This window comes from Lithobates pipiens, unplaced genomic scaffold (genome assembly GCF_037356315.1).
Source record: "Lithobates pipiens isolate NorthernLeopardFrog02 unplaced genomic scaffold, aLitPip1_a1.2 Scaffold_18, whole genome shotgun sequence".
NCBI classification, from domain to species: Eukaryota; Metazoa; Chordata; class Amphibia; order Anura; family Ranidae; genus Lithobates; species Lithobates pipiens.
Genome location: NW_027507758.1, coordinates 257,627,358 through 257,643,758, shown reverse-complemented (window position 1 = coordinate 257,643,758; position 16,401 = coordinate 257,627,358). Strand labels below are relative to the sequence as shown.

The 16,401-nt window shown below is 44.4% G+C and overlaps 1 protein-coding gene across 4 annotated transcripts in view; it reads right to left on the bottom strand.

The window, feature by feature from the left end:
- SLC18B1 (solute carrier family 18 member B1) overlaps positions 1–16,401 on the bottom strand; it is an 80,746-nt gene that overhangs the window by 51,873 nt on the left and 12,472 nt on the right. For 2 of the 4 annotated variants that reach the window (XM_077486850.1, XM_077486852.1), the window contains exons 3-6: positions 15,660–15,755; positions 5,391–5,464; positions 4,797–4,944; positions 1,127–1,283 (exon numbers count right to left, since the gene is read on the bottom strand). In XM_077486850.1, the coding sequence (XP_077342976.1) occupies positions 1,127–1,283; positions 4,797–4,944; positions 5,391–5,464; positions 15,660–15,755 (475 nt within the window). The remainder of the gene's footprint in view (positions 1–1,126; positions 1,284–4,796; positions 4,945–5,390; positions 5,465–15,659; positions 15,756–16,401) is intronic. The other 2 variants (XM_077486851.1, XM_077486853.1) reach the window with 1 other exon arrangement.

Here is a 16,401-nt window from a genome sequence, read left to right as displayed (position 1 = left end):
TGCCCAGCAATTCAGCCTCACCAGTGCCCAGCAATTCAGCCTCACCAGTGCCCAGCAATTCAGCCTCACCAGTGCCCAGCAATTCAGCCTCACCAGTGCCCAGCAATTCAGCCTCACCAGTGCCCAGCAATGCAGCCTCACCAGTGCCCAGCAATGCAGCCTCACCAGTGTCCAGCAATGCAGCCTCACCAGTGTCCAGCAATGCAGCCTCACCAGTGTCCAGCAATGCAGCCTCACCAGTGTCCAGCAATGCAGCCTCACCAGTGTCCAGCAATGCAGCCTCACCAGTGTCCAGCAATGCAGCCTCACCAGTGTCCAGCAATGCAGCCTCACCAGTGTCCAGCAATGCAGCCTCACCAGTGTCCAGCAATTCAGCCTCACCAGTGTCCAGCAATTCAGCCTCACCAGTGTCCAGCAATTCAGCTTCACCAGTGTCCAGCAATTCAGCCTCACCAGTGTCCAGCAATTCAGCCTCACCAGTGTCCAGCAATTCAGCCTCACCAGTGTCCAGCAATTCAGCCTCACCAGTGTCCAGCAATTCAGCCTCACCAGTGTCCAGCAATTCAGCCTCACCAGTGTCCAGCAATTCAGCCTCACCAGTGTCCAGCAATGCAGTCTCACCAGTGTCCAGCAATGCAGTCTCACCAGTGTCCAGCAATGCAGTCTCACCAGTGTCCAGCAATGCAGTCTCACCAGTGTCCAGCAATGCAGTCTCACCATAGGATGTCTGGTCACCATACTTTTTAATCATTGAGCACCACTAAAAGCAACTTCTACAAAGGTTTTTGATATTGGCATTCTCAAAAGTATTATTAGTAATAAAAGATAACTGTACATTTAGAATAGTTAAATTCACCCCCACAGAGCAACTCCCCTTACTCCTGTCAGATCTTCACTTGGTGGCCTTCATGCATTGCTATGGACAATGATCGCTGAATAGGAACATATGGAGATTGTTTGGAAGAAGCACATCTGCCTTACCAAACACAGTGCAGTGTAAAAAATACACAGTGAAATTCTGTCAGGCGCATGGACAGGGGAGTAAAAGACTTTGTAACAGAATAAAAACAACTTAGACCTGAACACTACAAAGCACACATGTATTAAGTACTGAAAATCTACATACCGTATTTTGGCAAGATGTAAATATTGAATGGCCCCATTGAAAATACAACACAGCCAATGGCAATGAAGGGAACTTCATATCCAAATGTTTCGTATAGAAGTCCTCCTATTGGAGGACCTAAGATAAGTCCAAGCCCAGTAAAAATTTCAAGAAATCCCTGAAGATGAAATACAATAAATAGTGGTTAAAATAGTCTGAAGTTCACCTGTGCCCAGACAATGGACATTAAACTATTTACATACTCTTCACAAACAGTAAGGTTTCATGGACACAACCACGTAAGGGCTATGAAATTATAAAATTTGGGCATATTTCACAGCCTGGGGTCCACAGGAGCGGTGTATAGCCACACATTGGCTATATGCTATTTGTGTGAACATGTAAATGCATATGGGTGTACAACTAAGGACACAGACAAGTTGCATCCACAGTTGTACGCCCATATGCATGCACTTATTTATGCAAGTAGTGGCATAATGCCATGTACAGTCACACAAAGCCATTGATTGCTGTGTTTTTTTTTTTGTTTTTTTTTGTACTACCTCTGGATACTGGGCAGAGAAATGCACCCAGATGTATGTCTGTATGTCCCTCTTGAGGCCATGTGCATGTAACCTAAAAGAGGTTTAAATAAGCCACCACTGGCCTCCCTTGCTGCTTGGTATAGTAAATTGTTCTCATAGATCCTCAAAGATCACAAAAAAAATACTCAAAAATCAGGTTTCATTTGGTTTCTAACAGCTTAGAAATACCAGCTGTAAAGCTTAAAGTGGAAGTAAACCCTCCTATTATTTTCAGCCAAGGAAGCTGCCATCTTGGCCTATGCTTAATCTTTAACTGTCATGATGCTGCACATATGATCAGTTATGACACCAGCCATTGGATGGTTTGACAGTTTGGTTGAGAGCACAACTAATGTGACAGTTAGCATTTCCGGCATGCCGGGAATTTAACTGTTTTTTGAAACTATTAAATCAATGGGTTTACTTCCGCTTTAAAAACCTGCAGGCTTCCAAGGTTTGTTCTCAAATAAAAAAAAATATTTCTATGCCTTGGTTGTGGACTTTCAATATTAATTTCTCTACAATGCCTAAAGCTTCACAGGTGAACGTTGGGTTCTTCTGAAATGCTTTTCGGTTTCATTTATGTGGGCATGGTGGCCAGGTCAGGCCCGCGCACCCACCCTGCATGTTTGTGCCATTAGGACCTGTGGTTGTGTCTGCACAGCTATTGTCTCCCCATAGAGTAAAACAAGCTGTCTGCACTGAGCTCCAACCACAACAACAAACAGCTCATTCATGCTCCATGTGACACAGAGACTGTGTGAATGAGGCCTTACTGCTTGTTCAGAATATTCAGACACAGTGTATGATCTGGAGACAGATAACGAAAGTGTCACTAACCACTTAGAAAACTCTTTACCCTATTTTACACACATTAAGTTAGCTTGGCCACGGTTTTACTTACGATTAGTGTTTTAGATTACAGTACCATGCATACCTTGGCTGCGGAATCTAACCAAAGCTGATCCAGAGCTCACACCTCTGTGGATGCCTCCGTGAAAATGTTATCTTGTTAAAAAAAAAAAGGTCCTAAATCATTTACTGAGCTGGAACTAGCTCATGTAAATGGATAGGTAGACAAGCATCATTTGCATAAGTCTTGGATAACATCTTTAGTAAAAGAGCACACTGTCACGCATACAGATGTTTCAAGACCTAGTCTAAGCTCTGAGCTAATAAAAAAAATATCCAGTACCCTCTCTTCCTCCTTTCAAATGTATCTTTTAATTAAAGTTGTTAAAGTTTTTGCATTTATATAACAAACACTAAGAAAGAAAACAAAACAATAAAGAGAAAAAATATAAAAAAAAGTATATATTTGTTTCTTTTTACAAAACATCAAACAACATTTCATATGCTATAATAATATATTTATGCACGGTTAAGCTTCTAGCCCTTTGTTAACCATAATGGTAAATATACCAAGTGCAAAAATATAATACATACTATTTCACAGTATCATATGTCAAACAGCCTCCAAAATATCAATATGCATTTAAAAATTTATTGGCACTACTCAAAGATGAGAAGAAAAAAAAAATATGCAGTTCTAAATATTGCATACTTTCTTTTTAATCCTGTGTACAATTTTGAAGCAATATGGTCCAAGTGGATAGTGTGTATGTATAATCATTTTTTGATAGAGACCATTTGTTGATCACTTTAATTATATTATATTAAATTACTTATATTAAGAATATGTAATGTGTAAATACAGAGAAGAAAAAGCATTGAAAACCAGAAGTTACATGGGCCCAATGGCCTAAAGACATACATGTATAACTACAACAGTGTATGATCGTTTAATCCAGCTATAATACCAAAAAGTTATATAACAAAATTGTGATGTGCTGAGGATATATAGGTGGGTAATAAGGGTTATATGGTGGAAATTAGCTTTGTATCTTAGAGGCCTGGAGGGACATTTTTAGAGAGAAAGAGGTCAAAAGTCCAATTTGGAATGGACTACGCTGTGGCTTGAGCTGTACACAAGAGAGGTTTGTTAAGAAATCTCTGTAGGGTGTTGAATGGAAGTAGTCTTCAGGGTGGGGAATGATATAGGGTGATATTTACAAGTGTTTAGGGGGGGTTTTCAAGGTTGACAGACTTGCCGGCAGCCTTGGTTAGATCCATTAGTCAGTTTTGGCTATTGATTGGGCATAGTGGAGAGAGGGGATTGGAGAGAAGAGTAGGAGATGGGGAGGGGTGTGGGTGCATAGGTTGTAGGGGATAAGGGAGGAGAAAGCCGAAAACGGGGGGGGGGGGGGGGGGCATGTGCCTACTACCTGACCCTGGTTTACAGCCTGACTTTGGCTATCCCCAGATTGTTCTGTAGGATAGGCTGGTGTGGGATCACCAAGAAAAATAATATTGTAGGTGTTGTCCCTAATCATTTGGGTTTGGCATCCATAGATTGAGTTTATTGGGTGGGTTTTTTATATTTTTATGTGCCAATTGTATAAGTTTTTTTTTTTTTATAAATAAAATATGAATTAAAAAATAAATAAAAAAATTGCACTGTCAAGATTTTCAGTATTCATTGCTTCTATTAATTTAATACATAACAGGATCTTGAAAACAGAACCCAAAAAAGGACAGCTGGTTACTCATTGATTAGTATCATTATTTTGGAGCTTTGGAGTTTTTGGTTCAATTCTGGTCAGCGCAATAGTAGGCCTCATTCACACAGGTGTGAAGGGCAATCTTTGCCTGCATAGGATACGCAGGTGTTTTGTGTGTATCCACATGCAGGCCCAGTCATGTCTATTGAGATGCAGCAGTTGCACAGACTTAGCCCCTGGTTCCAATTTGACAGCTGTGCGAGTGCATGCATTTTCCAGAATGCATACTGTCACACACATGCGCGGCTGTTATAATGCATACTGCGTACTGAGAGAAATGTAAGAATCTGTACATTTCTCACGGTCCAATGTATGCTGCGTACTACCAAACTAAATGGATTTGGTCTAAAATATTGTGGTTGTGTGTATACCCTTAAAATAATTGTATGTAATCTTAGCTGAGATTGGTGTAAATCATTGAATGCTCTTGGTAAAGCCCAACAAGTTGGCACTGAATAAATAACATAATTTTTCATTAACATTTACCATTGCAGTAGCTATATTGTTGGGGAATGCCTTTGCCAAAATAGAAAAAGAAGCTGTTAATGAAGCACCAAAACCCACAGCGTCCACTGCTCTGACCAGAAAGCACATAGCTGCGAATATTGTTCCATCAGAAATTTTGTCAAGCAATCTAAAAATTAAGAAAGACAACAATTTTACAATCCATGTGATCACGTAACAATAGTCCTAGTGCACCATCAAGCAAAGGCCCCTGTGTAAATTGTTCATATACCATTTAACTAGGAAACATAACGTGAAATGAAAATAAAAAAATGTCATTGACATGCAGACCTGTTACAATTATGCATTGTTATGCATTTTCTAGTTTTTAGGTTTAAAATATATTTTATTTATCGTATACTATTATTTAAAAATAAAGTGTAGTCTATAACTGCAGATTAATGTTTGATTTTGACCAGTACCTGCTTTTCTCAGTACTTAGCAAACCTTAATCCTGCCCTACTTTCATTTATTTTCCGAGTTGTGTTATGTACACTACCAAGTGCATGCCAAAGCATAAAGTTCATATCACTTATTAAATTTAAGAACAAAAAATAAAAAATAAAAAAAACTTACCCAAAAAGTACTGTAGCAACTCCAGATGCAAACAAACCTGACACAAACATAAATTTTGCTCCAATCTGTACAATCTGCAAGTTTAAAAAACCCTAAAATTAGTGAAATTCTTTAAGGCAAATGATATCTCAGTCAAATTGTGTGATATTCAGTATTGTAGCTTTACAAATCTGGGGGTAGAATGTGGTCATTAATGTAACACAGTTTTGATCAGTGGCTTAACTACTGTAGAACCTTCAGGGCCCTGGTGCAAGAAACCATGAAGGGCGCCCCTGACCCCCAGCCGGGGGCCCTTTCTTCCGAACCCGATGGTGGAACGTGGAAATGCGACCTTTATGACCCTGGTATAGATAGGATAGTTCAATTCTAGTGGGGTGTAGGAGAGATTGCCCACATCCCTAATATGAACCAAAAAAAACAAAAAGAGACCCTCTGGTGGGACTTTGTAGTGCAATGACTTCAAATAGGCTTAAACTAATTGAATAACTAAAATATAATCTACTTATTCAATTTACTCTTATTTAGAGTCAGGGTATAGGGTATCTTTTTGTTTTGTGGTTTATGACCCAGGTAGTTCCGCCACTGGTCTAATTCATTTTTTTTATATATTGTTTTTTCTTTTTTCTTTTTTACTGTTTACATTTTATAATTTTTAGGAGCCCCATTGGGGGGCTTTGGTGAGATATCAGGGGCCTAAACAGACTTCCGTTTCACCTTTGAGATGAGATTGAGGGCTGTGTCTCCTTTATCTCCTTCTCTGCAGGCTCAGCTGCACTAAATGAATGGACAGGGATAGCTTAGTCCAGAGCTTACCCTCCATTCACAAACTGAAGCATAGTGAATACAGTTTACCATGTTTCAGTTATGAATGGACATAGTCAGTGATCAGTACAGATCACGAACACTCCATTCAGAAAAGGAAGGGGCCGGGGAGGGGGGGAACCTGCCAGAACTGCGAAGGACAAGGAAGAGGACTGGAAAAGAGACCCCCCCCCCCCCGGGGGGGGGGGCAGCAGAAAGAAGTTGGATAGGAGGAACAGATGCTTCCCTCCTGCAGGCATTCAGCAGCTGCAGGAGGAAAATGGAGAGATTGGTTTCCCTATATGCAGCCTCTGCTGCTCCTCCTATCCAGGCGTACAGGGGGGGCTGCATGGGGCTGGGTGACCCATATAGGTATGCTGCAAGGCTATGATTGAAGCTGGCTTGGCTGTCATCAATCATGTGGCTTGGCTGTCATCATGCATGTGGGGAATATCTCTGTCACCATGAAGAGCATTAACTCTATGGATAGTTGTGTGCATGCTTAGCAAGAACCAGACCTTACTCCCTCAGGGTAGGTTATGTCAGGCATTAGTAGTATAAGAGATTTACTACAAATGGTCCTGAAATGCTTGTGTTGCAGAGGCACCAGGTTTTGGTGTTTTTTGGGAGGGAGCAGACAATTAAAGATATCTTTTATCCACAGTATATATTTCACTGTCGTTGTTACATTAGTACCATGTAATGTTACTCTTCACAACATACTTTATATAGTGTTTTAATGTTACACTGACAATAAAAAAAAATTGCCACGGACATAGGATCTTTTTAATTGTCCCCTCAATATGCAAAATCCACCATAACCATTTGTCTCTGCAACACAAGCATTTCTAGACCTTATTTTTTGGCCATATCTCTATGTTGATCTAAAGCCAGGTAAATACAGGCCAAATATTGGCAGATATCGGCTGGTTTAACAGAAACCGTCAGACATTCGGCCAGTGTTTACCTAGGCTTCTGTCAAATTCTGGCAGAAAATGGCAGTCCCCTCAGCAAGGAGATGAATGAATGAAATACTTGTATAGCGCACAATGCGAACTGAATCGCCTCTAGAGATCGTTATACTAACATTGCATAGTTAATACAGATTGCTCTTTCCGAGCACCTCCATTTTTTTTTTTTGTTCAGCCCGCTGGGTCGAATGAAAAAAAAAATGTAAAAAGTGTATCGAGCTTAAAGAGTTTTCAGAGTGTTTCTCTTTTGTTTTGGCTCAGCTGTGGGTATAGGGTTCTAAAATGTAAGGTTTTTATTTTTTTGTTGAAATTAGGGATCATTTGTCTTTATGTTAAAAGTATAAATACAATATAGTCATTACATGACTGAAAACATTCCAGTAAACTTATTAGGTATTTGCACACTTACAATTAGGATAATGTAACGCATCGGCATTATGAACACTAGAAGTCAACACAACAATAGAGATATTGATATCACCCAACGTTTGTAATGAATATGGGCCGCCACAAGCCTCAGCAGACACATTTTGTGGTTTGCAACTCTGGGACTGGAAGAATAGCAGCCAGTTTTAATGTTTTGGTCAATACACAATGTTTCTCCTGAGATAAGCGCACCAAGGATATGTAGTGTGTGCCCAGTCATGCACATACATACAGCTACCATCTGCTGTTTAGACATGTGTGGTTTGTTTCATTCCAAACTTTGGATGAAATTTCATTTTTCAGAAATTCAGATGTTTTTTGAATTTCCAAATTACCATATTTAAATGATTCCGAAATCATAAAAAAAAAAACATTTTGGGGGCGTGTCCGGAAGCCGAGCTGGAAGGACGCACGGAGTAAGAGCTCTCCTCCAGCCCGATGCTACAGAGGTTCAAAACGGGGGTCCCACCTGCTAAAAATATGGGGAGATCACGGGCTACGTGATCCTCTTCAGCCCGGGGCACACCTCAGCCTCCGCCGGGCTCTGCCTCGGCCTTCAAGACTTACTTTCAGCCGCCCGAGGCCTTGCCGGGTGGCGGAGGCAAGATGGCGCCGGACGGCGTGGATCCTCACCGCCAGGTCCCCACAGCGTCTCGCCCTCCGCCCCATAATCTCCAGGCGGACCATGCTCGGCAGCCCCCACACCGCCCTCCGGGCTCTTTCCTGGACTGCCTGGAAGCCCCGGCCGAGCCTGCCCAGGACCTCCGCCACAGACTAGGCTGCAGCGGCAAGATGGCACCAACTGGCCCCACAGCTCCACCGCAGGTACGCCAGCCCTCCAATCTGCCTGAAGCCACACAGCCCCTGCTTTTACCGGCTCTCCCACAGGACTCCCCGCAGGAGCAGGCAGCTAACTGGGGTGGATGACCAGGGCTGCCCATCTCCCACCCCCTCTTCTGTGTTCTGGGGGGGAGCAGGCCACTGATCCACCGCCTCCCGTCCCGCATACCCAATGCTCGGAGGCCTTCCCTCGCCTCCTCTGCACCACTCCTCTCCTAAGTACGGCTACCAGTGCCTGCCTCTGCCCTACGTCCTCGGACCCCATGGAGGACTCTCAGACCCGCTCGGGCCCTGCACACAGTAGGGATGATGGGGCACCCCCCGCGGCTGCGGAGGGGGATCGGGCAGCATGGCCATTGCCTGCCTCTCCTAAAGCACAGAGCCCCCCCCCCCCCGCTCTCGGGACTCCAGTGCAGCCAAAGCTTCTGGCCACACTCAAGGAACAGCCCAGCTGGACCCCTCACCCTGCTCTCCCCATGCTACCTCCTGGGCAGACCCCTGGAAACCACAGCCATTGTGGCCCCCCTCTCCCACCCGGGGACTTCCACGAGGAGAGCCGCCCCTCCACTCTCTACCTTCTCCACCTCTACTCAAACAGCAAGAGACCATTCACCCCTACTGGCAAGCGTATCTGCAAACCCTACCGACGAAAGATGACTTTAAACAGCTTGTAGCGGAGGTGCAAGCTACTTGCCGTGCTGAAATCCAGACCCTGCACACTGGCCTTAAACAACTAGCTGACCGTGTGGAGATGGCGGAGGAGGATATCCAAGAGACTAAGTTGGCGGTCCACCGCGCTCAGGTGGAGACCTCTGACCACCGCCTCTTGCTATGGGATATGCAACGCCAAGTGGAAGATCTCGATAACAGAGGCCGCAGAAACAACATCCGCGTCCGCGGCCTGCCTGAGGCGGAGGGCACTGAGGACCTTCAGACCTCGCTGCAAACATTATTCAACGAGATGTTAGGGGAAGACCCAGACAAGCACATAGAAATGGACAGGGCCCATCGGGCCCTGAGACCCAAAGGTCCGGCCTCAAAACCGAGGGACGTTATCTGCAGAATCCACTCCTTCCCACTTAAGGAAGATATCATGCGCAAATCCCGCTCCATCCGCGACCTGGCCTTTGACAACTCTCCAGTCCAGCTTTACCCGGATCTATCCTGGATCACGCTTCAAAAACGCAGGCTGTTGCAGCCTCTTCTCCGGACCCTCCAAGACAAGAATGTCCTCCACAGATGGGGCTTCCCCTTTAGCCTGACTGCAAGACACCAAGGAAAGTCTGCGACTTTACGCTACCTGGAAGACCTGGTCCCCTTCTGCGACACTCTGGGCATTCCTGTCCCTCAACTGCCCGACTGGGACTTGGTTGCCTCTCCCCCCCCCCCCCAATGCCAGTGATCTGGCAGAAAGTTCCCTCGGCCAAGCGGCACAGAGGCCCAGATCCCCACCGCAGGTCACCCAAACGTAAATGAAGTAAACGCTCAGCCCAATGGACGTCTCCCCTTCGCAGTTTTTCTTTTTCTTTCCCCCACATCCCCTATTTTTGGGGATCTGATTCCCTTTCCCCCCCGATTGCCGGAGCTACAATTACTCCTCGTTTTTCTTACCCCGGGCTGGCCTAGGTTGAGTCCAAAGACGGATCGACTCCCGGGTTACTGCCCCCCTGTGGTTTTCCACCTGTTGGTTCCTTTCGTGGAGTGGACTGTTGGTGCCTCCCTAACCCGAATTTTTGGACTTCTTGGTTGGGGAGTCGTTAAGGAACCGTACAGATCCAGTGACCCTATAGGACCTCTGGATCTGTCTTTTGTTAATGTTTCATTTTACTTTGTACTCTGTTATTGTTTCTATTCTTTCTCTTCTCTCTAGGTTTTCCCTTCTTCTCGCTCCTCCAGCGATGCCCTGCCAGTGGTTCTCCCGGTCGCCGGCCCTCCTCCAGTGGTCGCCGCTCCTCCCGAGGCATATAGGCCTCCAACAAACTAAGCTAAGTATGCCTTGTACACCACCCCTACTTGATCATGGCTAAGATCCTGTCCCTTAATGTACATGGCCTGAACTCCAACAAAAAAAAGAGGCATCTAGCGCTCAGGGAGTTCCGACAGGCGGGGGCAGATATAGTGATGGTCCAGGAAACACACTTTAACCGGGGAGATTCCTTCTCATTTGCCTCCAGACATTTCCCTCAGATCTATCAGGCTTTCAACCCACGTAAGAGAGCGGGAGTGGCCATTCTTTTCCGGCAGGGGGCCCCTTTTACTTGCACCTCCATACACTTAGACCCACGGGGCCACTACATTATTCTCCATGGTCTGTGGCGCACACAGGCTCTGACCCTGTGCGTCCTCTATGCCCCCAATGTCCATCAACATCAATTCCTGTCTAGGGTGCTTTCCCGCCTGTTCAGGACGCCCCCCAGGCTTCTGGTGATGGGGGGGGGACTTCAACCTCACTCAGTCCGTACTCTATGATCGCCTTGCGGTGGACTCCCGGGCGCCTCAGGCTAGGGCCCTAAGAGACTCTAAGCTTTTCCGCCAGATCACCAGAAGACAGGGCCTTTTTGATGCCTGGCGAGCTCTGCACCCACAAGACCGCCAGTACACCTTTTACTCTGCTCCCCACAGCACACACTCGCGTATTGATCATTTTTTTGCCAACACCACTACACTGAGGGCTGTCCAATCTGCACATATACTGCCCATCTCTTGGTCCGATCACGCTCCCATAACTCTAACCCTAGAATTGGACCTCTCCCTTCGTAAGCCCTGTACACGGAGGCTGAATAATTATCTCCTGCAGCATGCTCCGGCAAAGGCAGAGCTGGAGACTTCACTCCGGCACTACTTTGTTGAGAACGATACCCCAGACGTCTCGCACGCTACCCTGTGGGCTGCCCACAAGGCAGTCATCCGAGGTCGCTGTATTGCCCTATCCTCAGCCCTGAAGCGGGATGCACAGGCCGCCAGGCTACTGGCCGAAAAACGGCTTAAGACCCTTGAAGCCCTTCTTCTGGGATCCCCCTCTATCTCCACCCTCAAGCAAATTTTCCAGACTCGGCAGACACTGTGGGACCTGGCATTGGGATCTGTAGAAAAGGCACTAATCCGCCTGCGACAACTCTACTACGACAAGGGAAACAAAGCGCAGTCGCTGTTGGCCCGGAAACTGGCGGACCGCACACTGACCTCTGCACCGGCCCAAATTAAAAATGGATGGGGGAGATCATTTGACCCATCCCCAAGCGATAGTGGACGCGTTCGCTGACTTTTATACAGATTTGTACAATAGGCCGGACATTCCCCACCACCCCCCGACCTCGGGCCTGTCTAATCGTATAACCCAGTACTTAGAAAATATAGTACTGCCCCGACTGCAAGACACGGACCTCCGGGAACTGAATGCCTCTATCACTGAGGAGGAACTCCTAGCGACTGTAAAGGCTCTCCCGACCCATAAGTCTTCAGGACCAGAGGGGCTCCCCTACGAGTATTATAAGGCGTTTTTAACCTATCCTGAGCCCACATATGACCAAACTATTCTTTCTAAAACTCCTTTCTCCAACAGTCCCCGGTTCCGACCGAAATGCTAGGCTCCTTCATTTCCCTCATCCCCAAACCAGACAAAGATCCGACCTCCTGCGCCAGTTACCAGCCTATAGCTCTACTGAACGCGGACCTAAAAATTTTCACAAAGCTCTTAGCAAATCGCTTAAATGCGATCCTCCCTTCCTTAATACATAAGGATCAAGTGGGCTTTGTCCCTCTGGGACAAGCAGAGGACAACACCAGGAAGATTATTGATCTCGTTTATGTGGCGAATAGGGACAACCTAGCATCTCTGATCCTTAGTTTAGATGCCGAGAAGGCGTTTGACCGCCTAAGCTGGCCCTTCATGGAGGCTACGTTACACCGTATGGGCTTTCGGGGCCCATTTCTGTGCGCGGTGCAGCACCTCTACACTACTCCCTCCGCTAATGGCACCCACCAGGGTTGTCCGCTGTCTCCTCTCCTTTTTGCACTGTGCGTAGAGCCTCTGGCGGCTGCCATTAGAAGCAACCCCGACATTCGGGGGATTCCGGTCAGGGGCAGGGAATTTAAGATATCGCTTTTCGCAGATGACATTATCCTTACCCTGACTCAGCCCAGGATCTCACTACCCAACCTCCACTCCGAGCTGGACCGCTATGGGGAGCTTTCGTGCTACAAAATTGACACGTCCAAATCGGTGGCCCTCCCACTAAACATGGCGATGGATGAGACGACCCACTTGCGCTCCATATTCCCATATAAATGGGAAAGCTCTTCCCTTAAATACTTGGGAGTTTTTCTTACGCCATCGTTCCATACCTTATATCAGGCTAATTTCCCCCCCTTTATCGGGCAATTAGGGAATGGAAGGTGCACCACATATCGCTCCTGGGACGAATCACGTCTATTAAAATGGTGATCCTCCCCAAGCTCCTGTATTTGTTTCAGACACTGCCGATCCCGGTCCCATACGCACATCTACGCACACTTCAGAAGGAACAGTTGAAATTTGTATGGAATTACAAAAAACACCGGGTCCCGGTCTGTCATGACGGCCTTACGCTCAGACGGCGGCCTGGCGTTCCCCGATTTGGTTCGTTATTATCAGGCCGCTCAGCTACGGGCCATAGTCTCCTGGTTTCCGCAGAGGTCTTATAACAAGTGGTCGGAGATTGAAAAAATCTGGCTAGCTCGGGTACAACCGAACAGCTTCCTATGGGGCGCGAGCGTCGAGATAGATTTGGGTCGGCTACTAGGGCAGATGGCCCAGCTCCGCCTGCTCTGGCGGAAGCTTTCCCGCGAACGCAGTCTCCACTTGGAGTTCTCCCTAATGACCTCCTTTCTCTGCAACCCGAAGTTGCCGACCAGCCTGACCCATCAGATGTCCTGGACCTGGGCTTCGTGTAACCTGTTTCATCTAGGGCATCTGGTGGACCCTAGAACAAGAAAGCTGTTGACCATCTCGGAGCTCCAGGCCAAGCACGACCTCCCCCGACAGACGTTTTACAGCTACTTACAAATCAGACACTTCGCACAGGCCATGGCCCCCCACCTACAGTTTTCCCCGCCCTCCCCATTCGAGCAGATAATATTGGAAGGAAGGAATCGCAGAGGGCTGATTTCAGACATTTATCGCATCCTCAACACACACCACTTCCAAATGAGGGGTAAACATTCATACATGGAACGCTGGGAGAGGGAACTAGGTGAGGAGCTCCCCCTTGAGGCTTGGCAGGGAGCGTGGCGTCAGGCGGCCAAGTCCTCTCTGTGTACACTGTACAAAGAGAACTCCTACAAAATCCTCTTTTTCTGGTATCAGACCCCAGACATACTCCACAAAATATACCCCTCCACCTCAGACCGCTGTTGGCGATGTCTGAAGGAGCGGGGCTCCCTGTTCCACATTTACTGGGCCTGCCCTCTGATTGCCCCATACTGGCTCATGACCCGAAGGCTGCTCCAGCGTTTTTGACGTGTCGGTACCCCACTCCCCTAAATTTCTCTTACTAGGCCTGTCCCAACCCGCACTAGCCAAGCCGGGTCGGAATCTCCTTAGGCATGTCCTGACAGCAGCTCGTTGCCTAATAGCCCTTAACTGGAAAAATCCATTGCCCCCGTCCACGGAGGCCTTATACTCCAGGATTAAGGATGTTGAACTCATGGAGAGAATGACTGCCAGGGTGAAAGATAGGCTTGAGGAGCACGACCTGGTCTGGGGGAGATGGCGGCTGCTGGAGGATTGATGGCGAACCAGTACGGGTACGGTGATGTAGACCACTGGCGTTCTATTTCTTTTTCCTTATTTCTCTCTCTTCTTCTCTTTTTTACTCTCTTTGTTTATATTGCTGATGGTCCTTGCTCTGTTTTGAATCTGGCATATAAGCTAGGCAGCAGACCTTGGGTGGCCTTTTGGTTGCTAGCACGGATAGCTGACTTATGGTGTCTTCCGTCCGGCTGCGCACCCTCGGTCGGATTGCCTAATATTGCTGCACCTCCCAATACTGTGTTATTCTGCACTGTCTATTTGTACTGAGCCCCTCATATTTTGGGAGCCATACTGCTGTTGCTGTATGCCTGTACTATTATTTCTGTCATGCTACCATGAAAAATAAATTGTTATTTGAAAAAAAAAAAAACATTTCGGACAAAATTCTAGTTCTAATTCAAATCGTTTTCCCAACGTCTGAAGAGAATAAAATAGAAGAGAAAATAAAGTGATATAATAGAAAATAATAATAATAGACTAGAAAAGAATATAACAGAAAAATAAAAGAATAGAATATAAGAGTAAAATAGAATAGAAAATAAAAACAGAATAGACTAGAATATAATACCAACAAATAGAATAACATAGAAAGAATATAACCATCTTATGAAATTCTAATTTCAAATAGAATACATTTGAAAAGAAAAGAATATAAAAAGAAACTACAATAATAGAATAGAAAAGAATAGAATAGACCCATAAGAATATAAATTAAAAAAATAGAACGAATATAACCATTCACAAAATTCAAATAGAATCAGTTTGAATTTAAATACAATAGAAAACAATAATTTTCTATACTATTGTGTTATTTTCTATTGTATTCTTTTCTATTCAAATTGATTCTAAGCTTTGAAAATGGTTATATTATTTCTATTCTATTTTTTTAAATTTTATTCTATTCAAATTTCAGAAGCAGGTTATAATTATTATTTTATTTTTTATTCTATTCCTTTCTATTCTATCCTTTTATTTTTGATCCTATTTTGTTCCGTTTTAAACTATTATTTTATTTTCTGTTATATTCTTTTCTATTCTCCTCTATTCCTTTATTTTCACTTCTTATTTTCTATTTTATTATCTTTGTGTCTTAATGTTTTGAATCGATCTGAATTAGAATACGAATAAACAAAAATTCCGAAAACAAATTTAACTAAACAAAAATTTATTTAAATAACGTATCTGAAACTAAACAAATTTTTTTTGTTTTGCACATCTACTATTTTTATCCTGCAACCACTTATGTTCAAGCATTAGGCTCAATTCACTTTGGAACAATAGTTACCTGGCTTATCAATTGTTTTTTTTTGTAAACAGAAATGGGAGCTGAAGATGCTTAAAATCATGATAGTTATTACAAATATACAAAAATTTAACAGTTATGTAAATATCTGTATAATAGCATGGGTCACTTTTTTCAAGGGAAATAGTCATACTTACATATCTCCCAAATATTAAGGAGCTTAAAAAATTAAACAAAGCAAAACATCCAAATATTAAGCCGATTACTGTGTTACTGAGCCCTTTCTTCACAGCCTATTAAAAAAAAAAAAAAGAAAAAAAAAAGAAATTATAACATTTAAATATACACCATTCTACATTTTTAGAAAAAAATATTTTTAGAAAAATCTGATAATGTAAAGCTGGGAATACACATGAATAACCATCTTGCAAGGTCTGACATAGGCGACCCAATGTGCTGTCTGATGGATTGATATTGGGGACTGCCATAAAAAAAAATTGCTAGGAGAGTGACTGTGGATAACTTTATACTTTATAACTTTATTCATAAATATAAACACATATATAAATGTAACAACTTCAAAACTATCTATATTTGAATTATTGTGTTATGGAGTCTAGGTTATTGTGTTCCACTGTAATCTAGATTTTACACACAAGGCTCATATCACTGGTACTGGATGTCTGTATGTTATGTCCAAAATCACAACTTCACATTTCTGAAGTCCTCAGAGTTTTCAAATAAAAAAAATTTGTTAATTCAAGACAAGTTATACATTTATTTAAACACATACAAAAACATACCTCCCAACTTTTGAACTTCAGAATGAGGGACACTCAAAAAGAATGGAGACTTTCCATTACAAATGGCTTTGCTTGAACTATGGAAGTGTGCGTTACACAAAGCGCAGAAGGATTCAGGATCCATTATGCACAGAGT